At 33.2% G+C, this 27,669-nt stretch overlaps 1 protein-coding gene across 1 annotated transcript in view; it reads right to left on the bottom strand.

The window, feature by feature from the left end:
- The window catches only part of LOC130247255 (histone deacetylase 9-B), a 66,928-nt gene that overhangs the window by 19,627 nt on the left and 19,632 nt on the right, over positions 1 to 27,669 (bottom strand). Inside the window, exons 3-6 of the mRNA XM_056480485.1 lie at positions 16,822 to 17,033; positions 14,143 to 14,302; positions 12,448 to 12,568; positions 12,258 to 12,373 (exon numbers count right to left, since the gene is read on the bottom strand). Of these exons, the coding sequence (XP_056336460.1) occupies positions 12,258 to 12,373; positions 12,448 to 12,568; positions 14,143 to 14,302; positions 16,822 to 17,033 (609 nt within the window). The remainder of the gene's footprint in view (positions 1 to 12,257; positions 12,374 to 12,447; positions 12,569 to 14,142; positions 14,303 to 16,821; positions 17,034 to 27,669) is intronic.

Below are 27,669 nucleotides of genomic sequence, written 5' to 3'. Positions count from 1 at the left end.
TGGTATAGTTGGTGGTTCATTCTGCTGTGGCGACCTCTGATAAATCAGAGACTAAGCTGAAGGAAAATGAAAGAATGAATATATAAATATAAATAAATATTATATTAATATTAAATAAATATTATAAATAATTTTTTTTACATTTTAAATATTAGTTTACATTTTTTAATTTAATTTTCATAATTTAATTTAAAAACTACAAAATACAAATACAACATAAAAACATTTCTATAATGTAAAATAAGTACATCATATTAATAAATGATCATTTGTGGACAAAATATGCATATTATTATGAATGATCAATTGTTTTTGCAAGTTTTTTTGTAAAAATGACAATAAATAAAAATGTATAATAAAAAAAATCATCCAAGCCAAAAAATCTAACCTGTTGATACAAAAATAAAAGTCCCACTTGTTAAAACAAAATATTTTTGTTATTATATTATAATTATAAATATTATACATTTTTTTTGTCAAAGTTGACTATACATTTGTTTATATATACAAAACTGTAGTTACTATATATTATTTTGTAGGATCTGAAATTTGTAATAACCTGTGTGTGCTTTAAATGAAATCAATTCTATATTATATTGTGTTTTTGTTTTTTCTATTATTTGTTTTGCATTGATAATTCCAGTCATGGTTATATAATCAGTTGTAAATCTTAGTTATTCATTTAATCATCCATTTATTTGATTCATTGATGTTTATCATTTATTATATTAATAATTTATTGATTTAACTTCTTTATTTTATATATTTATTCTTACTCGTTCTGCTTTTAGTGCTTTTTCCATTGTTAAGTCTTATTTTGATGGTGTTTCGTCTCCACCGATATGAGGGTACGTCTCTAATTTAAGGTGGTCTGATGTATAATAATATTTGTTATGTTTGTGGTGCTCAAACGAAGTATCGCACCGAAACACATGCAACTAAGATTATTCAATAAACCCTGCTCACTTATTCTCATCACTTCGTCTTTTGCTTCTGCTCTTCTCTGGCTTCCTTCCACAGTCGACTCCTATATTGATAGTAGACTGTTAATTCAGGTAAATACTGCTTAACAGGTTTGGGTATTGGAAACTCTGCTGACTTCTTGTCCAAATACCTGGAGAAACTGACATTTCCTGACAAGATCTGGGGTTGGATCTTATTTATCTGGCGTAGAGACTGATCTAACAATATATACACTGTAAAAAGCACATAGTTTGTTTACTTAATAATTATAAGGCAGCAAGTTTACTCTTTAGTCTCTTTACTCTAAGTAAAGTCAACTAATCACTTTTTACAATGTAGTCGAATGAAACAAATGTGTTGAGTTTCCCTACTATAATCTTATATGTTTCTTGTTCGATTAAAAACCTGTCGCTTCAAATTTTGGCTATTAATCCTGAACATGTTAAAAGCAATTAAAAAAAACTGCACTTTCTTGATTGGGGGAAAAAATCCTATCATAATGAAAAGGAGATTCAGAAGCGCTTGGCAGATAAAAGAAGATTACCGTGATGGCGAAATACCGTAATTGAGTGTTTTCTGACAAATGATGAATAAGAGCTATTAGAAAAATACCGCAACAATATTTGCCCAGCAATTAGCGGGAAGGATTTACACGTTTTTAATTCGTAGGGAAAATACGCTGAACAGTCGGCATGTTTGCGTTGGGCTGCGTCATTAAAGGGCATTTTCAGCACAGCTCCACTCAAACTTCCTTAAACAAACACCTGTAGTGATGGAGCGTCCAGAAAACCCCTCGCGCGCACCTGTGGGGCTGTTTTTAGCTGCGGCTGTTGACCAGTTCCATATGCCGGAGAACATGCATGTGCGCACACACACACACACACACACAACCAGATGCTTCTGATATGAACTTAGAGCTTCAGGTCCTCATGGACTAGAAGTGTAGAATTCAGAAAGCCTTGTTTTTAGCGACACCGGTGGACGCTCAGTGAACTGCAGCAAGGAAACATGTTCAAGTTTATTTTAGTAAACATTTTAAGTTATCTAAAATATTCACAATACTAAACTAATACTAAATTAAACTAACAAAAGAGATGGAGATACTAAATAATAGAAAATTATAATATATAAATTATATTATTATTATTATTATTATATTATATATATTATGATATTAATGTAAAGGGACTAAGCCAAAAAGAAAATCAATGAATAAATGATATTAATGTTATATATACTAATAATAATCGCTTTGGATAAGTTGCAGATTTCACGTCAAAATGTTCCAAAATCACTTTTCACATGTGATTTTAACTAAGATAAATTATTATTTATTCATTCATTCAGTCATTTTCCTTGGACTTAGTCCCTTATTTATCAGGGGATGTCACAGCGGAATGAAATGCCAACTTATCCAGCATATGTTTTACACGATGGATGCCCTTCCAGCTGCAACCCAGTACTGGGAAACACCCATACAAATTTACATTCACACACTCATACACTATGGCCAATTTAGTTCATCCAATTCATCTATAGCGCATGTGTTTGGACCTGAGCACCCAGAGGAAACACAGGGAGAACATGCAAACTTCACACAGAAATGCCGACTGACCCAGCCGGGACTCAAACCAGCAACCTTCTTGCTGTGAGTCCACAGTGCTAACCACTGAGCCACTGTGCTGTCCCACTGACAATACATAAAAACTTATACTAAATGAAACTAACAACAGTCACAGAAATACTAAGTGAAATAAAATAATATATAAATATTAATCGCTTTGGATAATTCACACATGGTTTTCATGTGAAAATGTTCCACTTTTCATATGTGATTTTCAAATTATTATTATTAATTAATTTATTTTAATTTTATATGTGCACCTGGAGCCAGTAACCAAAAATACATTGTATGGGTCAAAATGACCAATGCTGAAAATCCTTAGATTGCATAAACATCAATATTATGTTTGCAGCAGCAGTGTGTTATATCCCATGTCTGTGAAAATACTGGCAAGTCTTGGTACTTGCTCTGCCATAATAATCAAATGAGCAGCAGCAGCGGAACAGATCTATTCCACCAAGACCAAACACATCAACATTGCCATGCACATATATATTCCCACACTAAATCTCTCTGAGAGTTGTCATGACAGAAATGCATCTAAAACTGTTTCACTTACAGTAGTAAGGGAGCAGAAATCCTCCAATTAAGAGCAGAAATCATTCACACACACTCAACATTAAAGTGGCGCTATTATGCAAAAATCACTTTCGGAAGGGGTTTAAACACAGTTGTGTAGCAACAGTCTGTGAATATACCCAGCGTCTAATGGCTAATATTAATTAATTAAATATTTTTATAATCACACTTTATAAAAACAGTCTGCAGAAACACTTTGATTCACATAAAAAAGCCACTTGGGAAAGCCCCACCCAGTAGTGATGATCTCTCCCTCATTAGCATAAACAGCCCTAAGTGAGAAGCAGCCGACTGATGCCAGCGACTAAGAGGATTATAAATGTTTTAGATGAACCACAAATGAACGCTGGAGTCTCCATAGACATTCTGAGACTCTTTTTCCACACGGATTATGCTAGTTTTGTTTTTGAATCTGCCACTATGCTGACACACAGGCATTTGTAGCTCCGCCCTCTTCAGAAAAGAGCACGACCTCATTTTAATTTAAAGCGACAGTCACCAAAACGCCACAATTAGGATTAAAGCCTAAAAGGGTCAGTTTCAGAGAGTTATAAAACATTATCTGTGTGTTATTTTTTAGCTGAAACCTTACACACACACACTAGTGACATCAGAGACTTATTTAAAATCTTGTAAAAACAGCATAATAGGTCAACTTTAAGTCTCATCATTGAGAGTTTGTTCTAGTAACTGATAATCATAAGTAAAAGTGCAGCAGTATTGAAGTGTCTCTCCCGCTGTTCTCTTTCCTTCCATAAACAGAGCTGTCGGCTGCACATCACCAGCACTCAGCATCTCACGGACACTCCCCCGGCTCACACCTGTCAATCATTCTTCAGCGAGGGTCCTGACCGCGGCCAAGAACAAACACCACCTTCATGATCACCCGCCACCCCCTCTGACAGACCCAATCTGAGGGCCGATCTACCGGGACGAGGCCTCGGAGCGTCATTCAAAACCACTAACAGGAGAGTCTACACACAGGATGCTTGATGTTTCAGTTCATTCATAAAAAGAAATTGTTTTTGCTTCGCACGTGAGCTCAGCACCTTTTAAACTGCGCAAGAAACTGCACACTGGACGAAGGATTGCAGTCATGAAGAGGCCTAAAGATCCCGGAGCACATGCAAGCTGATCTGCATGCAATGCTTTTAGTGCACACACTTAATCCCGCCCCTCACAGTGATGTCACTAGCTCCATTATGTCTGAGGTTGCACGTATGAGACTGCTTATGTAAGTCTGTAGTCAGATACTAATGTAAAAATCATCATCTTCAGGTACAGAGAGGTGTCCTGATAGGCTCAGTTGGTGCGTCAGGCACAATGTTATTTTAACGTTCAATAACGACATTAAATGACGTTGATAGTTGGTTGATTTTAGTTTGTGTTGTAAAATGACCAAAATCGTCAAACCAGCATATTAACCAACGTCATATTGACGTCAAATGCTGAAATTTATTCGGCAGGTATGGCAACCAAAATCCAACATCTGATAGACGTCATATTGGTAACGTCCACACAACATCAAGCTGTAACATCATTAGACGTTGATATTTGGTTGTTTTTAGGTTACGTTGGAAAGTAACCAAAATGCAACATCTGTTTGATGTTTGACGTTGACGTCCGCCTGACGTTGAGTTTTGACGTCAACCCGGTTTTTATTTTCAAACAGAATGCAACGTCCCACGACATTGGGGAACAACGTTTATCTGATGTCATCTTGACGTCCTGTGCCTGCGGGGCTGTTTCCAACTGCCGGAATTCAGAACGTAGAACTCCAAGAACTTCAGATTTAGTTTGAAATGACGTCATTTCAGTGTTTCCCCTACACTAAAAAAAGTGTTGCATGCAAAACTGTTGCAAACAATTTATTTGTGTTGAATTTAAACAAATTTAATTTAATAATGTTCAACTTAATTTGTTTGTTTAGATTCAGCCCAAATAAATTGTTTACAACCACTTAACGTTAAAAAAAATTGAGTAAATCCAAGGAATCATCGTTAAACACTGACAGTCCCATATAAGCTTAACCAATGCCCGCAGTCTGTGCCGAAAGGAGCCATGATTAGTTCGCCTTTCGAGTCTTCTGGTTTTTGAGTCGTTCGTGACTCATGACATGACTCACACAGAGGACTTGAGAAATGAACGAAGACTCATCGTTCTAGAGTCACATAAAAGATTCATTTAAAAACGATTCGCCTGTCAGATGTGGCGCGCACTCTCATTTCCATACAGCAGAGAGTGGCTATGTGGAACTCCTCCATGTGTGATTCAGAGAGCAGACGTTTATAAACGCGCGATCATGTAGAGACAGAAATGACATGCCGTTGTGTAAAGAAGATATTACATATGGCTATTTAGCTTGTTCATTAACAGAAGTTTTGATGTGGCTCTATATATAAAATACAATTAACTTCAAGGGGGGCGGGGAAAGCTGTTGGGAGGGCGGGGCGCCCCCTAATACAGTGGTAGGGGAAACACTGTATTTGATTTCGTTTGAAGTATCCCGGTGCCTTAAATAATCACCAGGGTGTTACTATGCTAGCTCTTAGGTGTCCAAAAAAGTTTTTATTGGATTATTATTAGATTACCGAGGGTTCTGTTCTGATTTTATAGGCTCTCTCTTTTCCATCCCTTCAATTTTACCTTTTTTTTTTCAGCGCAAATACTTACAGTCATAAAAGAGGCCAAAAATACTTTCCTCTGGGCACAGAGAGGTGTTTTGTGTCTCGACTGACCTCTTCTGCTGATCTTTGTTCATTCTGATCTACGTCTGAAACCAGAGCCGCAGGAAGTGGCCCTGCAGACTGTCTTGTCTGCGTAGACAAATTATTCCATTGACAAAAACCTGGGCTGTTTTTCTTGTGCATTTTTTTCGTGTTGTTTTTGTATGCCCCCTAATGTAGGCCTCTTTTTTAAAAAGCTGTTACCTGAGTTATTGAGAGGGAATGAAAAGACGGCCTGTGGTTTGGCGCTGCTCTGCGATGCACAGACCCCTGCGCTCGGGAGAAATCCCCCCCGGAGGGTTGCGGTATTCCGGCCTGCTGAGCCTCAGGACCCCCTTCCCGCTTTTTTGGCTATGCTGGAAATTCCATGAAAACACCGCCTGGATGAAAACCAGCTCTATTTTTGTGTTTCCTTTGAGAAGTGTTTCAGTCTTATCGTTAAGTCAGGCGTATCACCTTCCTCTGCAAACTCATCTCCAAATCAGCCTCGCAACGAGACACAGAAATATGCAGAAATATTGTGTGGACCCAAATACGAGTTCCCAGAAAAATACACATGTTTTCAGATGTACTTTGTGGGGTGTTTGCAAAGTCCTGCATCACTTCTACTGAGTGTAGCATTATAAAGAAGTTTCTTTTCTTTCACTGCAAAACAAATCTTTAGCTTTTGTCTTGTTTCTAGTCCAAATATCTAAAAATGCTCAAATCAAAAAGCAGATATTTAAGAAACATGCTCAGTGAACATTCTTGTTTATCTGAAAAACAATGCTGAAGTCAGATATTCTGTTTTTAACGGAATTTTAACCCACCCGATGCCAGTTTAGCCAATTTAGTTTCAGCACCCTGGGTTGCCTTCATGGGAAACAGCGTATTTAAGTCATGTAAGCTCTCAAAGCATGTGTCCGTGACTGAAATGCAACCTCCGGTGGACAATAGCAGACTCCGAAATGAGACAGATTCAGAGTTTCACATGTGGTTGTTAATTAACAAATGATATAAATATTACAAACGTAAACTTTTGCTGAGCAGGTTACATTGTAACCCTGTGTCCTAACAACACACTACATGACAAGATGCGCAGTGATAAGCAATTTGGCTGTTTGCACCAGACGAAATCTGCTGCTGCTTTCAGTAGTATGGCAATAAATGTGATGTAAAAAGGCATTCAGACTCACATTATTAGCATTTAACACTGAATAAAGCACATGAGCGGTACCTGAGGTGATCAGTTTATCCTGTTGTTCACCTATGAAAAATAGAAGCCATTTCTGAAATATAAATTTCAGGTGTTGGTTAGGGCAAAAGCTCCTTATATGGAAAATATTCCTTCTATCAGGTGCCAGTGCTTTTAGTTAGAAAATGGTTAAAATCAGCCTTAAATCAGCCTTTAGGCTCGATAGTCAGGCACACTCACGTCAATCTGGCAAACTACGCTTGCGTGCACTGACAGAGGAGGAGCCGAGTGAAAATGTGTTTTCATCCAGGAGTGCAATACCTAGTTTAGCAACTGGGTGTCAAACTTACATACTGCACCTTTAAGGAAAAACTCACTTTATTGTGACAGTTGTTTGAAATTGCAATAATATTTCAGGATCTTCTGTATTTTTTGATAAAGCGAATGCAGTGCTGCTTTGCATAAAATCATTAAATTATCTGGTAACACTTTAATTTAAGCATCAACTCTCACTGTCTGTTTATTTGTTCTTCTCAAGTACATTTTCTGCATCCCTAATTATTTATTTATTTATTTATTTATTTATTTATTTATTTAGCTACCTACTTACTTCACTTACTTACTTTACTTAATTACTCACTTTACTTACTTTACTTACTTCACTTACTTTCTTTACTTACTTTACTTAATAACTTACTTTACTCACTTTACTTACTTTACTTACTTAATTACTTTACTTACTTTGCTCACTTTACTTACTTTACTTACTTTACTCACTTTACTAACCTATTTTACTTACTTTACTCACTTTACTTACTTTACTTATTTACTTTACTCGCTTTACTTATTTTACTCACTTACATACTTTACTCGCTTTACTTACTTTACTTACATACTTTACTCGCTTTACTTACTTTACTTACCTTACTTTACTAACTTTACTTACCTTACCTTACTTTACTTACTTCATTACTTACTTTACTCACTTTACTTACTTTACTTACCTTACTTTACTTACCTTACTTTACTTACTTCATTACTTACTTTACTCACTTTACTTACTTTACTTACCTTACTTTACTTACCTTACTTTACTTACTTCATTACTTACTTTACTCACTTTACTTACTTTACTTACCTTACTTTACTAACTTTACTTACTTGCCTTACTTTACTTACTTCATTACTTACTTTACTCACTTTACTTACTTTACTTACTTTACTCACTTTACTTACTTTACTCACTTTACTTACCTTACTTACCTTACTTTACTTACCTTACTTTACTTACTTCATTACTTACTTTACTCACTTTACTTACTTTACTTACCTTACTTTACTAACTTTACTTACTTGCCTTACTTTACTTACTTCATTACTTACTTTACTCACTTTACTTACTTTACTTACTTTGCTCACTTTACTTACTTTACTTACTTTACTCACTTTACTAACCTATTTTACTTACTTTACTCACTTTACTTACTTTACTTATTTACTTTACTCGCTTTACTTATTTTACTCACTTACATACTTTACTCGCTTTACTTACTTTACTTACATACTTTACTCGCTTTACTTACTTTACTTACCTTACTTTACTAACTTTACTTACCTTACCTTACTTTACTTACTTCATTACTTACTTTACTCACTTTACTTACTTTACTTACCTTACTTTACTTACCTTACTTTACTTACTTCATTACTTACTTTACTCACTTTACTTACTTTACTTACCTTACTTTACTTACCTTACTTTACTTACTTCATTACTTACTTTACTCACTTTACTTACTTTACTTACCTTACTTTACTAACTTTACTTACTTGCCTTACTTTACTTACTTCATTACTTACTTTACTCACTTTACTTACTTTACTTACTTTACTCACTTTACTTACTTTACTCACTTTACTTACCTTACTTACCTTACTTTACTTACCTTACTTTACTTACTTCATTACTTACTTTACTCACTTTACTTACTTTACTTACCTTACTTTACTAACTTTACTTACTTGCCTTACTTTACTTACTTCATTACTTACTTTACTCACTTTACTTACTTTACTTACTTTGCTCACTTTACTTACTTTACTTACTTTACTCACTTTACTAACCTATTTTACTTACTTTACTCACTTTACTTACTTTACTTATTTACTTTACTCGCTTTACTTATTTTACTCACTTACATACTTTACTCGCTTTACTTACTTTACTTACATACTTTACTCGCTTTACTTACTTTACTTACCTTACTTTACTAACTTTACTTACCTTACCTTACTTTACTTACTTCATTACTTACTTTACTCACTTTACTTACTTTACTTACCTTACTTTACTTACCTTACTTTACTTACTTCATTACTTACTTTACTCACTTTACTTACTGTACTTACCTTACTTTACTTACCTTACTTTACTTACTTCATTACTTACTTTACTCACTTTACTTACTTTACTTACCTTACTTTACTAACTTTACTTACTTGCCTTACTTTACTTACTTCATTACTTACTTTACTCACTTTACTTACTTTACTTACTTTACTCACTTTACTTACTTTACTCACTTTACTTACCTTACTTTACTAACTTTACTTGCTTGCCTTACTTTACTTACTCCATTACTTACTTTACTCACTTTACTTACTTTACTTACTTTACTCACTTTACTTACTTACCTTACTTTACTTACTTTACTTACTTACTTTACTTACTTGCCTGCTTGCTTACTTACCTACCCACCCACCCACTTACTTATTCATTCATTCATTCATTCATTCATTTATTCATTGATTCATGCCATATCAGGAGCATTATTAAATAAACTGAATGAACTTATCAACCTCAGATACTTCCATTATTAAAGGAATCGAACAGATACAATATTTCCAATCAAATAACAACAGCTTTGGTGAACATTAACATTTAGAAAAACATTTCTACATTTTAACCCAGCCGTACACAGCAAAAAATGCATTTCTGTCTTGTTTTTAATCTGATTATCTAAAAAAAATTCAAAAATAACGAAGCATTTTCTGGACAAGCAAAAAATACAGTCTTATTTCAGAAATTGTATGTCAAAATGAAGTGAAACAAGCAAAATAAATCTACCAATGAGAAAAACTTAATTTTGATGTTTTTTTCTGAAAACAAGACAATATTTATTGATACAAATTAAACTGTTTGATATTTGGACTAGAAACATGCCAAAAGCTTGTTTTGCAGTGTAAATAAAACACTTATAGACTATAGGCATAGGTTGAAAGGTCAAATGCTGACGATGACCATCCCGAATGTAACCGATCGACCCAAACCTGACGGCCGCAGGACTAGTTAACCTCTGTGCTGGAACCGCATCCCGTGTCCTCAACCTCTGCAGTGGATAATTGTTTGCAAACGTCCCCGTCATCGCCCAGGGCCGTCCCAGCGGGCACAAGCGTGGTCATTTTCACCGCGCTGACCCACAAGCCAAACAGGGTCACTCATTCGGCTCTGCCCACAGGCCCCACTGACCTCTGACCTCTGTGATTAAATATCGGCCAGATTCATCTGCAAACATTTAGGCAGTGCCACCTCGGCCCGGAAACACACATCAGCTCATATCCACATGGAGCTCAATGCTCAACTTAATGAGTGCACTAAATGGACAGCAACAAAATGATGATGCATTAGATTTTCTGGTATATATAAAAAACTAATAATAAAAAATAAATATTTGATTAATATTGAGATTTATCTAGTACTTTTAGGTTTTGTGTAATTAAAAATGGACTTTTAACTGATATTAAAATATATAAAATAATGTTTTTACAGAAATTTTATATATATATATATATATATATATATATATATATATATATATATATTTGTTATTGCTGTGTTCTCTTTGAATTAAGTTTATTTTACTGACCTAAATTGAAAAACTATTTTTTATATCATACAATAAATATATTTGCTTAAATAATTTTTGAAGTATATTTGTCTTAATTAAAGAATGTTTTAGTAGATATTAGTACTGGAAAATGGAAAAATATCCTTTTATTTATTTTTCTTTTCTTGTTTTAAATTTGTAAATAAAGTAATACAAGTCTAAATAATCTAAATAAAATTTAAATGTAAAAATTATATATATACATACATAAATACATACACACACACACACACATATATATATATATATATTTATTTATTTATAATATAATTTATTTATTAATTTATTTATTTATCATTAATGTTTATTTTACATTAATGTAAAATAAGGGTTTTAATACAAAAATGTATCCCATAAAATCTAATTTAAAATGCAATTTTATATTAAGTATTACTTAAAAATAAGTATTTTTATATTAAATCAAAATCATTTTATAGATTTATTTTTATATTAATTTATATAAAATACAATATTTTATATTATATATTCTATATGTTTATATTATATTATAAATTATGTAAGTAAATAAATTTATTTTAAATATTTATTACATTTTTTATCCAGAAAACAAAGACATTTTTGCATTAATTATTCATTCATTCATTCATTCATTTACTTATTTTTTTACATTAAAACCCAACAGTATCCCATCAAATATAATCCTTTAAAATGCACAAATAATCAAACTTATTTTATAGATTTATTTTTTTATATTAACTAGTTTATATAAAATACTATATTTTATATTATATATTCAATACTGAGCACGTTCATATAATATTAGAAATTATTTAATAAGTAAATATAATTTATTTTAAATATTTACTCTAAAAATATATACAGAAAACTTTATATTAGTTTATTTATAACAACTACTATGTTTTAGATTATATATTACATACTGAGCGCATATTCATATAATATTTTAAATGATGTAGTAAGTAAATATAATTTATTTTAAATATTTATTTCTTTTTTTTACCAGCTGGAAGGGCATCCGCCGCAAACAATATATGCCAGTATGTTAGTGGTGGTTCATTCCACTGTGGCAACCCCTGATAAATCAGGGACTACACTAAAGGAAAATAAATGAAGATATGACTTTATATCTTAAGACATTTTTGCAATTTAAGTAAATGTGTCTTGAATTGGGAATGTTTAGAACCGTTCAATGCCATAAAAGCAGACTCTTCCCATCATGCCCCCTGCTAAACGTGTGATTTTCTTAAGCCTTGTTGTCCTACCAGTCTTCCTGAGGGGGAAATCCTCTCTGCAGTCCAGACCAGAGGGCAGAGGATATTTGAATATGGGCGGAGTCTCTCCCAGTGGAGGAGACGTCTGTTCTGATGGGTGGGCGGAGCTACGAAAGGTGACATCATTAGTACAACATCTTAACGCTGCTGATACAACTCAAGTTGTGTTAGTGTGTCGTACCTGTACCACAGTTTGGAGCGGCTGAGCGGGTAACCAGCGCCTGACACTGACGGGTCTTTAGCTGATTTACTCATCAGAAAATCATGCAGTTTCTGACGAACTTCAGTACTCGCCATTGCACCTGCGGAAAACAAGACAGAAACGGAGTTAGACTTTTTAAAACTTCAGCTAGCAGCTTATATTTGTCCTAATTATATCATGCAATGTCAATAGGGAATATTCTTGAATGTTTTTATTATGCATTTTAATTTTTTATTGTATATAGTTAAATTAAATGTATATTTGTTTATTACATTAACTGTAATATTGTAGTATAAAACAAAATTGTAATAGTTAAAATAATCATTTAATCTATATTTTCAATCTGTTTGCTGCTCTTATTGATTTTTTTAAATATATTTTGCACTTTAATGACACTTTAATGACATAAATTAATATAATTATTATTATTTAATTAATTATTATTATTTAATTATTATATATAAATATAAAAAAATATTTGACTATTTTTTCATCCATTTGTTGTATTTATTTTTCTAAATACAACAATTTTACTTGTAAACCAATAAATAAATAAATAATCTAATTGACTTCATGATATGTCTGTTATAAGTATGCTTGACAAAATAATAACTTTAAATCAAATAGTAAAACTTAGTATTTAGACAATATAATCATACTATTTTAAATACTTTTAAAAAGGCCTACTACATTATATAATATCCTCACACTTTCTATTATGCAAAAATTTGTATCAAAAAATTATATAAAAGATGCATATTTTTTACAATATTAAATATAAGTTAATTTATTTTACTATTTTTTTACTAAATTTATATTGTTTTGCTATTTGTTCATCGATTTGTTGTTGTATTTAACATTTTAAACAACAGTTTTACTTGTAAACCAATAAATAAATAAATGAAATTATTCTCACACTATCTATTATGCTTGACTAAACACTACTTAATATCAAAATACTACTTGGTTACTATTATTTAGAAAAAGTTATTATAACTTAACATTTAGTGAATATAATCGCTGTAAAAAGTTATATGACATTAAGTAAGACAATATATATATATACATACATACATACATACACACATAAATATATATATATATATATATATATATATATATATATATATATATATATATATATATATATATATATATATATATATATATATATATATACATACATACATACATACATACATACATATGTGTATATATATATATATATATATATATATATATATATATATATATATATATATATATATATATATATATATATATTGTAATTAATATAATATATATATATATAGTATTATAAGTTTTACATATTTTAGTCTACATTTACATAACTACAGTTTATTTATGATGCAAGTTGAGATGACTAGAAAAGTTAATTTGATTCAACTAAAAAATAAGACGGTGTCGTATTTTAAATACTGCTACATTGTGATTACATGATATTCTGACGCTGGTCAATATATATGGAAAGATGTTGAAGTAAGAAAAGACTAGTGCAGAAACAGCGCCACCTAGTGGAAAATGAAGCAATTTGCAAAACTAATTGAGCTGAATGTGAACCTTTCTATAATAAAAATAGAACAACTGAGGGAAATCTCTCAAGTGAACGCTGTTGTGTAATGGCAGGTTTGTTTATGTGGTGCTTAGGCTCACTCTCTCTGGATCTGTCTTTCCGCCGGTGTTTGTGTACGTCTCTCCGCTGCTGCTCCTTCTCCTCCTCCCGCAGCTCCTCGCGCTCCTCCTCCAGCAGCAGTCGCCGCTCCTCCGCAAACACCTCCTGCTGCTGCCGGAGAGTTAGCAGAGCCTGCTGGAGCTGAAGAAACACACATTTTTAGCGTGTGTAATTTTAAAAGTATTCAGTTCAGACACTAAAAGTGAGGACATTTGATTCTTTCAAAGTATCAGGGATTGTTGTTGTTGTTGTTGTTGTTTTAATACCTTCTATTTATCAAAATGGATTTGTTTTAGCTTTTATGGTTAGCCATTTTTTCAGTGCCATTTTATTCCTTTCCCGCTTATCAACTGGCAATCACTTAAAGGGATAGTACACGCAAAACCCGAAAATTCTGTCATAGTGTAGTTACCCTTTGTTTCAAACCTCTATGAGTTTATTTATTCTTTTGAACAGTAAAGACGATGTTTTGAAGCTGAAAACTAACCATTATCTTCAATAGGTCAATGTTTACCTAGGGTAAGGGTTCCGCTTCCAAAAAAAGAGATAAAAGAAATGTAAAACCAAGGTAAAACTATATAATCGCAGTGCACTTTTCTCTTACGTTTGCTTTCGAAAAACATAGACAAGCGCAAAAATGTAGACAGCGCCCTCTAGTGGATTTATAATCTACAACAAAATTAAACACACCCTAAGTGATGTATTTTAGATCCGCAAAACTGTAGACAGCGCCCTTTAGTGGATTTATCATCTGAAATATGCAATGCAATCAAACACGCTCTAAGTGACTTGTTTTAGATTCGCAAAAATGTAGACAGCACCCTGTATTGGATTTATCATCTGAAACATCCCATATAACACACTTCCGTGACATATTTTAGATTCATAGAAATGTAGTCAGCGCCCTCTAGTGGATTTATAACCTGCAACAAAATTAAACACACCCTAAGTGATGTATTTTAGATTCAGAAAACTGTAGACAGCGTCCTTTAGTGGATTTATCATCTGAAATATGCAATGCAATCAAACACGCTCTAAGTGACTTGTTTTAGATTCGCAAAAATGTAGACAGCACCCTGTATTGGATTTATAATCAAAACATCCCATATAACACACTTCCGTGACATATTTTAGATTCATAAAAATGTATACAGCGTCCTCGAGTGGATTTATTATCTAAAACATCCAATCAAACACACTCTAAGTGACTGATTTCAGATTTGTAAAATTGCAGACAGTGCCCTCTAGTGGATTTGCCATCTGAACTATGCAATCAAACACACCCTAAGTAACGTATTTCAGATGTGTAAAAATGTAGACAGCGCCCTCTAGTGGATTTATAATCTAAAACATGCAACCAAATGTACCCTAAGTGACATATTTCAGATTCGCAAAAATGAAGACAGCGCCCTCTAGTGAATTTATTATCTGACACATTTAATCTAACACACTTTAGTTGATGTATTTCAGATTCGCATAAATGTAGACAGCGCCCTCTAGTTAATTTGTCATGTGAAACATCCAATCAAACACACCCTAAGTAACGTATTTCATATTAGCAAAAATGTAGACAGCACCCTTTAGTCGATTTTTAATATGAAACATCCAATCAAACGCACCCTAAGTGACCTATTTTAGATTCGTAAAAATTTTCAAAGTGCCCTCTAGTGTATTTATAATCTAAAACATGCAATCAAATGTACCCTAAACTACATATTTCAGATTAGCAAAAATGCAGACAGCTCCCTCTAGTGGATTTGTCATCTGAAACTTCCAATCAAACACACCCTAAGGGATGTGTTTCAGATTAGCACACAATGCCCTCTAGTAGGTTTTTAATCTGAAACATGCAGTCAAACACACCCTAAGTAACGTATTTCAGATTCGCAAAAGTGTAGACAGCGCCCTCTAGTGGATTTATCATCTCAAACATCCCATTTAACACACTTACGTGACATATTTTAGAATCATAGAAATGTAGACAGCGCCCTCTAGTGGATTTTCCAGCTGAAACGTGCAACAAAACGCACCCAGAGGCACGTATTTCCAGTGAGCCTGGACTATTTCTCACACACTGAGGTAATGAGATTGAGCAGATTAATGACTGACTGAGCGGCTCTAAATCCATCAGTTTCCTGCAGGTCAGCCAAATGAACTCAAACCACACTGACCCGCTTCAAAACGGAAGATCAGCCTCATCCTGTCTACAAATATCTGACGCAAACAACGGCTTGATTTGACGGATGAACAGGTCAACACTGAGTGCACTTCAGTTCACGGAAACAGAGCCTCAACAGGAGAGTTACAGCACATTAGCTTAGCAAAATACAACAATTATGACTTAGCATTTCTGACTTTTCATTTACAAGTATTTAAAATGTACTTAATTCAATTTGTTTATCTGTATAACATTACCTAACCTTACCAAAGATGAATAAATACAGTTATAAATGTATATCTAATTGTTGGTTCATGTTAGTAAATATTATTAATTAATATTAATAAAATAATAACTAATATAAATATTATAATAGATCATTATTTTAAGGTGTCACCCTTAAAAATATTTTGTTAAAACCTGATTAACTTTAAAAATAAAAACATTTGTTGTCTTGACTGAATGTTACTGAAAGGTTGTGTGTGTGTTTTGGCTTGTTTACCTTGATGTGCTCCTCGAGCTGTGCCTGATGTTGCCTCAGCAGGTTCTGGTGCTGCTTCTGGAACTCGGAGATGAGCAGCTGCTTCTGGATCTGCTGCTGTCTCTGGATCAGCAGAAGCTCTCGCTGTAACTGCTTCTCCCATTCCTCTGAATCCCGCTCCCAGTCCAGCATACTGACCCCAGACGAGCCCGCCGAAGAAAACACCTCAGAATCTGATACACACAGAGAGAGAGAGAGCAGACACTCAGTATGTATTCAATTCAAGTTTACTTCAATAGAGCTTTTCACAATAATCATCATTCCAAAGCAGCATTACAAAAGGTCAAAGGTCAAGGTCAGTTGCAGGGTTGGCAGTATGTAAATGTAGTCAACCTGCACTGAAAAATAATGATTAATTAGATTTACACATTTTTTATGATAAGTGGTTGTAAACTATTTATATAGGCTGAATTTAAAGAAACTAATTAAATATAGTAATGTTCAACTTGATTTATTTCTATAAATTCAGCTCATATAAATTGTTTGCCACTGAACTTAAAAAAAATCAAGTAAGTTGGCGCCAATAGCCTAGTGGTATTGTGTGCCGACATGTAGCACCGACGTGCTCAAGGCGACCCGAGTTCGATTCCCAGCTCAAGGTCCTTTGCAGATCCTTCCCCCCTCTCTGCTCCCAATACTTTCCTGTCTGAAATCTCTACTGTCCTATCATAATGAAGGTGAAAACCCCCTAAAAATAATGATAAAAATCAAGTAATTCCAATGAATCATTATTTTCAGTGTGTAATTCTACAGTATATAGCATCCTTCCAAAAGAAACAATATTATCAAGTAGTAACAATACATGTACAATGAACTGTGTTTGTGCACTAACTACATAAAAGCCCTCTCGAATATAATCAACATAGCAGTGGTTTATTAAAATGGTGGTGTGTTGCTTTTCCTATGGTCTGGATCTATTTGATACTGAAGTATTTGATCTACATTCTGGTTTTGCTTATCAAAACTGACTTCAGAATGGTTTTCTAGGGCTTTTGAAATGTCTTTTAACAGCCAGTTCTGGTTCCGGAATTTGATTTAATTTTGATGTGGCGTGTTGAAGTGGTGTGTTTTAATTAAGGGGCAATGCAAAACTAGAGAGGAAGACACGTGGAAGGGTGGATGAATAAATGAAGTTAGCAGGAAGTGCTTGTGCAAGAGTGAATCTCAAATCATTAAATGACAGATCGGCGCTCCACCTTACTTTTTACTTGACTTTCTATCTCAACAGCTGTGATTCAACAGCTGCGGTCTGACCCATAAGACTTGTTCCTCAAAGACACAGGTAAGATAATATATATATATATATAAACATTAATGGCTAACATGCTTTGGCTAAAGGTCATTTGCATTTTAGCACAGCACAAATTGTGAATTTAAGAATAGCATTTCTGTCAATCATTTTCCATAAACTAGAATGACATGTATAATTTAAAGTAAATCGAATGCATTATTAACGTAAAACAATGCTTAAATACGATGTGGCACATACAATTTCGAATAGTTGTTGTTTAAATCATTGTTAAACTATAACCTCAAACCAGATACCACATGAAATGCCTAAAAGAGAATTGTATGTATATTCATTATATTATAATTTTTAACTTACTGAAATTTCACTCTAAAGGAGTTTACACAGAATGAATCTACTAATTCTATTTTAATATTTTGTGCAAATTAATGTAATGTAATGTATTTTTTATTTAATGGCATGTCAGCAACCAAAGCTATTTTCATGGCAAGAAAATTTCAATAATACAGGGTGGGCCATTTATATGGATACACCTTAATAAAATGGGAATGGTTAGTGATATTAACGTCCTGTTTGTGGCACATTAGTATATATGAGGGGGCTTATAAAATAAAGTTACGTTAAAAGCAAGCACACCATTGTTTTTTCTTGTGAAATTCCCAAAAAGTATATTAAGGTGTATCCATATAAATGGCCCACCCTGTAAATATATAATTAAAAACAACAAACAAATATATAAATATTTAGTGAATGAGGAGGTATTTTATAATAAATATGTAAATTGCGAATCAAAACTCCAAACAAACGCAGCGAAGCTACCGTCCGGTGACAGCGACAGTGACTAACTCGAGCATAAATAATAAGGTTTTTAGTGTTAATACAGGATAAAAATTCAAACTTTTTTTCCTGTTGTCACTTTGTTAAAAACAAGAGTCAATTTCATAAAAAGCCTTCATTATCCCTTTAACTGCCCAACAGAGAGAGAAAAATTGGATTCCATTTCTTACTCCTAATGTCGCTAGTTAACACACTCAAACGGTTGATATATCGGTTTATGTTAAAAGTACCGGAATTAATACACATGCTATGAAGAATCAGAGAATGTGAAGTGTAAAACAGTCTTTCTTTAAATGACTTTAACAGTTAAAGGGTTAAGTGTTGTAAGGAGGATTGTTTTCAGAATACAGTATCATGCAACTTTAAATGTTGATTTTTAATGACATTTTCTTTCTCTTAATTCTACATTCTCTTAATTATATCTTAATTATATTGCAAAACAAAAATGTCACACCCTGCACAGCATTTCACGTAAATACAAACACTGCAAAAAAGTCACTTATTTTGCAGTTTTGAGGAATGTAAATACCTATATTGTGAAAAAAAACTGCATTTATGTAATTAAATTTTTTTAAATTATAAAAAATGAACTGTGAATACTTTATGAATATGTTTTAAAATTGTGTTTATTTCAAATCTGAATTTTTTCAGCATTCTCTTTCTAGTCTACAGTACCATGATCCTTCAGAAACCATTTTATACCCACATTTGCTGCTCAAGGAACATTTCTAATTATTATTATCAATGTTGAAAATAGTTGTGCGGCTTCATTGGTTTTTTTTGTTTTTTTTATTTCAGGACTCTTTGGTGAATAGAAAGTTCAAAGTAACATTTATTTACATTTTTTCCAGTCACTTTGATCCATTTAATGCATCTTTTCTGAATAAAAGCTACATTTTAGATCAAAATAAAACCCACTAAACTCAAATATTTGATCAAAAATGAACATTGAATTGTAAAAAGAATATTAATAACAATAATAATAAATAAAAGGTATCGTTCACCCAAAACTTTAAATGTACTCACTATCACATTCAAGTGGTTTCAGTCCTACGAGTTTCATTCTGCTGTTGACAATAAAAAACAATACAAAAGAAGATATTTAGAAAAATGTTGGAAACCTGTAACCATTGACTTCCATAGTAGGAAAAACAAACATTGTGGAGGTCATTGGTTAAATCTTTCCAACATTTACAAAAAAAAAAAACCTGTGTGGTTGAGTAAATCATGACAGAATTTGGGTGAACTATCCCTTTAAATAATTTTCTTTTTTTTACGTTTACAATTTTTTAATTATTGGTACTGTTTGACTGCAGATGAATACTCTGAAACTGCATTAAAATAAGCAAATCTAAGTTCCTCATGATAATCTAAACTCAAATCTCTCACAGCCTTCTGGCTCTGTTATAAATGTTTAACCTTTAACCAACTGCACATCAAGACTCTCTTCAATATGTTACTCAATTTGCTAAGAAAATGGTTCATAATTTATCTGCATTGTAACATCTGAAATCAAGGGGATAGTTCACCCAATAACTGAAATTCTGCCATCATTTAATCACCATTTACTTGTTTCAGAGATTCTTTCTTCAGTTGAACACAAAAGAAAATCTTTTGAAGGAAGCCAAAAACCTGTAACCATTGACTTCCATAGTATTTGATTTCTATGAAAGTCAATGGTTACCTATTTTCAGCTTTTTCAAAATATCTTCTTTTGTGTTCAACAGAAGAAAGAAACCACTTGAGGCAGAATAAAGAGAGTAATGTCTAATTTTTGGGTGAATTGTCTCTTTAAGACTGATTCAAATGCTGACATCTTTAATGTATCCCACTTTTTGACATGACCCTGGACAAATCGAGCTCGCGCAGATTACAAACTGACACAAGCGCAGATGTGTTTGTGTCACAAATGAAGGACTGCAGTGCTTGCTGCTGGAAAACGACTAATTAAAACCCTTCTTTAGCTCTTTAAATAAACCCGAGCGCAATTATGACCATAATCTACAGGGAGGGTCTTTTTTATGGGGTCTATTTCCAATGCCTTGAGCGTAAACACAGAGGTATTTCAGCAAGCTCCCGTTCAGGGCCCAAATCTTATTTGAGCTCAATCTAAAGTCAGACGCCGTGTGACTGTCACGTTTGACTTGCACTTCATGTATTTTTACACATGTGAACAAAACAGCGCCAAAAGACAAGGCGTTTGGTGTGTATGTGCTTGTTTTTATATCCTAATGGGGACTTAAACCTGAATTCGCACAGACTCATGGGGACTTGTGTTAGCATGGGGACAAAAATTGAAGTACTCAAGAGTAAAACTGCTTGTAAATCACACAGAATGATTTATTTTGAGAATGTATAAATGCAGATTGTTTCCTGTGAGGGTTGGGTTTAGGGTTAAGGGTTTGAGTAGGGGTAGAATTACGATTTATGACCCCAAATGACAAAAAGTTGGGACAGTATGGAAAGCGCAAGTAAAAAAAGAAAGCAGTGATTTCCAAATTTACTTTGACTTGTGTTTCATTGAAGACAATATGAACAAAATATTTCATGTTTTGTCTGGTCAACTTCATTTCTCTTGTAAATATACATGCTTTACTATCATTCAGACCTGCAACACATTTCAAAATGAAGCTACGGTCACACTGGGCTTTGTTTGTGCGAAATTCTGTCATACGGCGCTGCGAAAAGGGACAGGATTATACAAAATGTTTAGACATTAAATAAAGCAAGCGATCGGTCCATGTTTTAAATTTCTGTCCAGAGAGGTTACGTTTTGATTCTCGATTGGTCTCACGCATTCAAGTGATGCGATTTCACAGGTCAGAATTCACCAAGCTTGAACTTTGCACCGCAGCAGCCTGCGAAACTTGACGCATGACCCTGCGTTTCCGGTCTGACGCATTCGCGTGCGTATGAATGGAAGTCTATGGGAGGAAAAGCCCAGTGTGAGCGCAGCTTAAGTTGGGACAGGAGCAGTTTAGGGTTAGTAATCAGGTCAATTGGTGAAATAATGATGGGATGTGAAACAGGTGATGTCAACAGGTGATTGTAATTATGATTTGGTACAAAAGCAGCATCCAAAATAAGGTCTAGTCCAGAATATAGAACTAATAATAATATAACTAAAATATAACTCATGTAAGTAAATAAAATAAATGCTCTGTTACAAGTCTAGAGATTAAGGAGTTCAGTGTGCAGGGGGGAGGAGCTGAACACGCAGCGTCAACCGGCGCCTGGACTCTGAGGTCTGTGGGATTGGGGCAGAGCAATCACAGAATCTGGTTGCACAACACAGTAGGTGGCGATATGCACAAAGAATGCAATTCGCCAAAAAACTAAGAAGAAGAAGAAGAAGAAGGTCTAGTCAAGAAAAACAAACCAAAGAAGACTATTATCTGTTCTGATTCAAGCTTATCTTTAATATCGATTAAAACAGGACATTAAGAATGTAGATCCGGTATTTTGATAGAAATTTTACAATCAATATACAGAATTTAACAGATGGAGATCATATTAGCTTTTATCTGGGTTCCAGCACATGTTGGAATTTTAGGGAACGAAGAAGCAGATGAATGTGCAAAGGAGGCTACATTAAACATAGAAATTGACATGTTTTTAAGAAGTAGTAAAGACGAAATGAAGACAGTTATTCGACAATATGTGAGGGAGAGATGGCAAAAGAAATGGGAGGAAGAAAGAACAGGAATATAATATTACGTGATCCAGAGGATGGTGGGTAAAAACAGAACAGTAGGGAGAAATGGACCTGAGGAAACCGTTATATTAAGGTTAAGGTTTGGACATACTGCTCTAAATAGTGGACTGTTTAGAATAGGAAAACATCCAAGTGGATATTGTAATGAAGAGGAAAGTATAGAACATATCATTAAAGAAATGTCCATTATATTCACCTTATTCTTAATGTACGAGTGGGCGCAGCCATTGGAATCTTTTTGGCTCGACACTTCCGCTCTCATTCACTTCCATTCATTTTTAGACGTTAAAAACAGCTCTGTTTGCTGGTTGATGTTGCAAACTGAAGTTTTCTTTTATATTATTCTACGTTGTCTGTATAGTCATGAAAACACTTGCGTGTAGAGTAAGTAGTTTGACCGTTTTGTGCCGTTTATTATTCCAAGTCATTTCTCCCATAGCCAGCTGAGTCGAAAGTTCAAAAACAATCGCAAAAACAAGCGCACTTCCACATTGAAGAATAAGGTCAATAAAAGGGAATGGAATATGATGATAGACATTGAGGAAAATAATGTAAATATAGATATTAATAGCATGTTAAGTAGTGGAGTAGAAGATAAATTGAAAGCCTTATTGACGTTTCTTAGAGAGACTGGGTTGTATAATAAAATATAAATTAATAAGAATAAGAGGGTAGAAATTTCAACTCTGATCCACACTCCTAACCAGTAGATGGCGGAAATGCATCATGAAGTTGTATGCCAACCGCCAATAAAAAAAACCATGAAGAAGGTCTAGTCCAGAGATGCCCAAACTAGGGCTAGCGGGCCCATGTTAACCTTTGATTTTGCCTGCCTTCCCATCTGACAAAAAAGGGAGAATGATGGGGATGAGAGACTTTGGCAGATTTTGCTTGAGTAGTGTGTTCAGCATTAAGCTACACTGTCATAAATGTGATTCTTTGTTGTTATTGTAATAAGTTATCCTGCATTAGTTAATGTGATTCTGAGTGATGTTTTCTATTTATTTTGAAATAAATTAGCAAATCGCCCATGCCAATTTTAAAGTAAAATAGTTTGGTATATTTATACTCAACCCATGGCTCTAAATGATGTTTGGTTTTGGGCCCTTCATATGAAAAAGTTTGGGCACCCCTTGTCTAGTCCTTTTGGAGCAAAGAGGGGCAGAGGATCACTAGTTTGTCAACAAATATGCAAGAAAATTATTTAAAAACAATGTTCCTCAAAGACAGACAGGATGACATTTGTATATTTCTCCTTCAACATTTTACCTTTCACATAACATAATTAAAATATTCAAAGAATCTGGAAGAATTTCATTGCGTAATGGACAAGGGTGCAAGCCTAAACTGAATAATTGGCTGCCGAGGATGAGGATAGGTGCTTGACTGGCCTGCCTACAGTCCTGACCTGTCTCCAATAGAGAATGTGTGGCGCATTTTGAAGCGCAAAATGTGACAACGAAAACCCCACACTGTTGCCCACCTTAAGTCTTGTTGGACAAATGACGGGACAAAATTACACCTGAAACACTTCATCACTTGGTGTCTTCAGTCCTTACAGGAGTGTTTAAAGTGTTGTAAAAAGGAAAGGCAACTTTAGTGGTAAATGCATTACTGATAAAATGTTTTTGGAAATGTGTTTTTAAAAAGAATTAAATCATGAGGAACACATTCAATAATGCTTGTTGCATTGCCTGATATAAAATACAAGTCAAAGTAAATTTATAAATCACTACTTTTTTATTTGCGTTTTCCATACTGTCCTAACCTTTTCTGATAAGGGGTTGTAGTAGAAACATCATTTTGTCTATGAAAGTCCCAACCCGGATATAGGTTGTGTGTGTGTGTTTGTGTTTAGAGAGAGAATGATGTGGCCTCCTGCCCTAAAAAAAGCTGCATTGTAAGACTCGTCTATAAACATGGCTTTAATCTGCTGTCCAAAACACAGACCAAACTAATAAACCTATTAGTGCATATGCTGCTTTCCTCAGGCATTCATTAAAAGCTTTATTTTTACTCTTTTGCTGTCATAATAATGTTTTTTTCATTGTTTCCATTTTAGAAAGATGGCACAGTGATCTAACATGCACCTCAATTTAAAGATACCCACACAAGGAAAAAAAATGCTCAATCAGGATTATGAGATAATAAACAAATGATGAGATGTTAATATTATGAAGGAAAAGTTAAATAATAACTAAATACAAAAAATAAAACACTAAGAGATATTAATTTACAACATATGGGATTAAACAATTAATAAATCTAAATATGAGATTATTATGAGATATATTCATTTGACAAGGTAAAATAAAATCTAGATAATTATGACATAAAGAAAAGGGTGTTGTCCAAGTTTGACTTTTAAACTAAATGATGGCATAAATTTAAACTCTTATGTCCTAATTAATTGAAAGAAATGAGCATGTCATACATTTTATCTCATAATTATGGTAATCTCATAATTCTAATGTCACAATTTTGACTTTTTTATTTTGTCATTTATATTAACTTTTATCTGATAAATGTGACTGTCATAATTGTATATTTCATCTTCATTTTTTACTTGTCTCGTCATTATTATGGCATTTCTCGTTTTTTTTTTTTTTTTTGTAATTCGGCTTGTTTCATCATTTTAAACTTTTATCTGTGACTAACTCTGAATTCATTACATTTTTATGTCAAAATTATCATCTAGTATGTCATAATTTCAACTTTGGACATTTATGAGAGAAAACGTCAAAATAATTTGTTGTAAATAATGTAATTTATAAATATATTAGCATATTTTTTTACATTTTCTCTTATAATTGATCAAATCACGTTGAACTTCCATACAGGAGATTTCAGTTTTGACAAAAAAAGATAATAAAATACAATATAACCTATAAAAGCAGCAGATTCTCTCTCTACACTCTCAGAAATAAAGGTACGTGAGCTGTCACTGGGATGGTACCTTTTCAAAAGGTACAAATTTGTCCCTCTAAGGTCCATATTAATACCTCAAGGATACATACTAGTACCTAAAAAGTACAAAAGTGTTCCTAATATATACTTAATATATACTTAATATGGAACTAATATATACTTTTGAGGTGACCCTTTAAGTATAAATGTGTACCTTTTGAAAAGGTACCACCCCAGTGACAGCTCACATGCCTTTATTTCTGAGAGTGTAGTAAATCCGCTGTAATTTGGAACTGTTAAGTTGACTTAATTTTGATAATTGAATTATGCACCTAATTAATTTACCTAATAATCTTACGGGCAATGGGTTTGCTTACTTTAAGTAAACCAATTGCTTTTAAAGCAATGGGTTTTTACTCACTTTTTTTAAGTAAAGCGAACTAATATCTGTTTACAGAATAGTTTTTGTAGTGCAAAAATGTTTTTTATAGCTGGTCGGTCATAAAAATTGACCCCTAAGACAACCGCTGTACCCTAAATGTGTACAGGCTTCATAAAATTAGAAAATAGAAAATGTTTCTTTCTTAATGCTGGGTCATTTTTAGGAAAAAGTCACCAAATTTGAAGATTTACTTCTGTAGTTAAATTGGTCATGTGTCATTTTTGACCCATAACTCAAACAGGAGGGTTCAACCTCCAGAGAAATGTGAGAAAAACCTCCACTGCTACCACAGTTATTCTTTAACAGTGGGTTATTAACGTATCACTATGCAACAGGTGACAGTTGTGTTCATCTCAGAATATTGGCATCAGGTCCACGTTCGGCATCACTGAAATAAAAACCGTGGCGTTGTGAAACCATCTCTCGCCACAGAGACTCCATCGGCCCCCAGCCCAGAATACACCGGCCACAAAAAGCACAGAGACCCAAAACAGAACCACAACACTGGCCAAAGCTGTCAATCACCATTACACGCTCACAAATAACTGTACAAAAGCTGTCCCTGGAGCAGTACTCTTTTAAAAGGTGCAGTTTTGTACTTTTTTGGTACTAATAAGTAACTTTAAGCCACAGTATGGACCCGCGTACTAATTATACATACTAAATATACAAATATACTTTTAAGCTGTAATGTGGACCCTTTATGTATACACAATGTATTGTTTAGGTACTAATATTTACTTATAAGGTACAATTATGGACCTTTTAGCTACTAATATTTACTTTTAAGCTACAATATAGACCCTTTATGTACTGATATTTACTTTGATTACAACTATGGATCCTTTCATGCTAATATTTACTATTAATGCTCCCTTATGGATTCTTTAGTACTAATATTTACTTTGAAGGTACCATTATGTATACTTTAGGTACTAATAATTACTTTTAAGCTAAAATATGTTCCCTTTAGGTACTGGTATTTACTTTTAATATACTATTATGAATCTTTTAGGTACTAAAATTCACTTTATGCTATAATATGGACCCTTTACTTTTAAGGTACCGTTATGGATCCTTTAGCTGCTAATATTTCATTTTAAGGTACTATTTTGGATCCTTTAGTACTAATATTTACTTTTAAGGTACTCTTTTAGATTTTGTTTATACTATTATTTACTTTTAAGGTACAATTGTGGACCATTTAGTCACTAATATTTACTTTTAAGGTACCAATATAAACACTTTAAGTACTAATATTTTTTTGAGCTACAATATGTACCCTTTAGGTACTAATATTTACATTTAAGGCACTATTATGGATCATTTAGGTATTAATATGTACTTTTAAGCTAAAATATGGATCCGTTAGGTACTAATATTTACATTTAAGGCTCTATTATGGATCATTTAGGTATTAATGTGTACTTTTAAGCTAAAATATGGATCCTTTAGGTACTAATATTTACATTTAAGGCACTATTATGGATCTTTTAGTACTAATATTTACTTTTAAGGCACTTTTATGGATCTTTTAGTACTAATATTTGCTTTTAAGGTACCATTGTGGATCCTTTATGTACTAATATTTATTTTAAGCTACAATATGGACCCTTTAGGTACTAATATTTACCTTAAGCTAAAATATGTATCATTTAG

The sequence above is a fragment of the Danio aesculapii genome, chromosome 19, assembly GCF_903798145.1.
Source record: "Danio aesculapii chromosome 19, fDanAes4.1, whole genome shotgun sequence".
Classification (NCBI taxonomy): Eukaryota; Metazoa; Chordata; class Actinopteri; order Cypriniformes; family Danionidae; genus Danio; species Danio aesculapii.
This window is presented reverse-complemented; position numbering and strand designations above follow the sequence as displayed.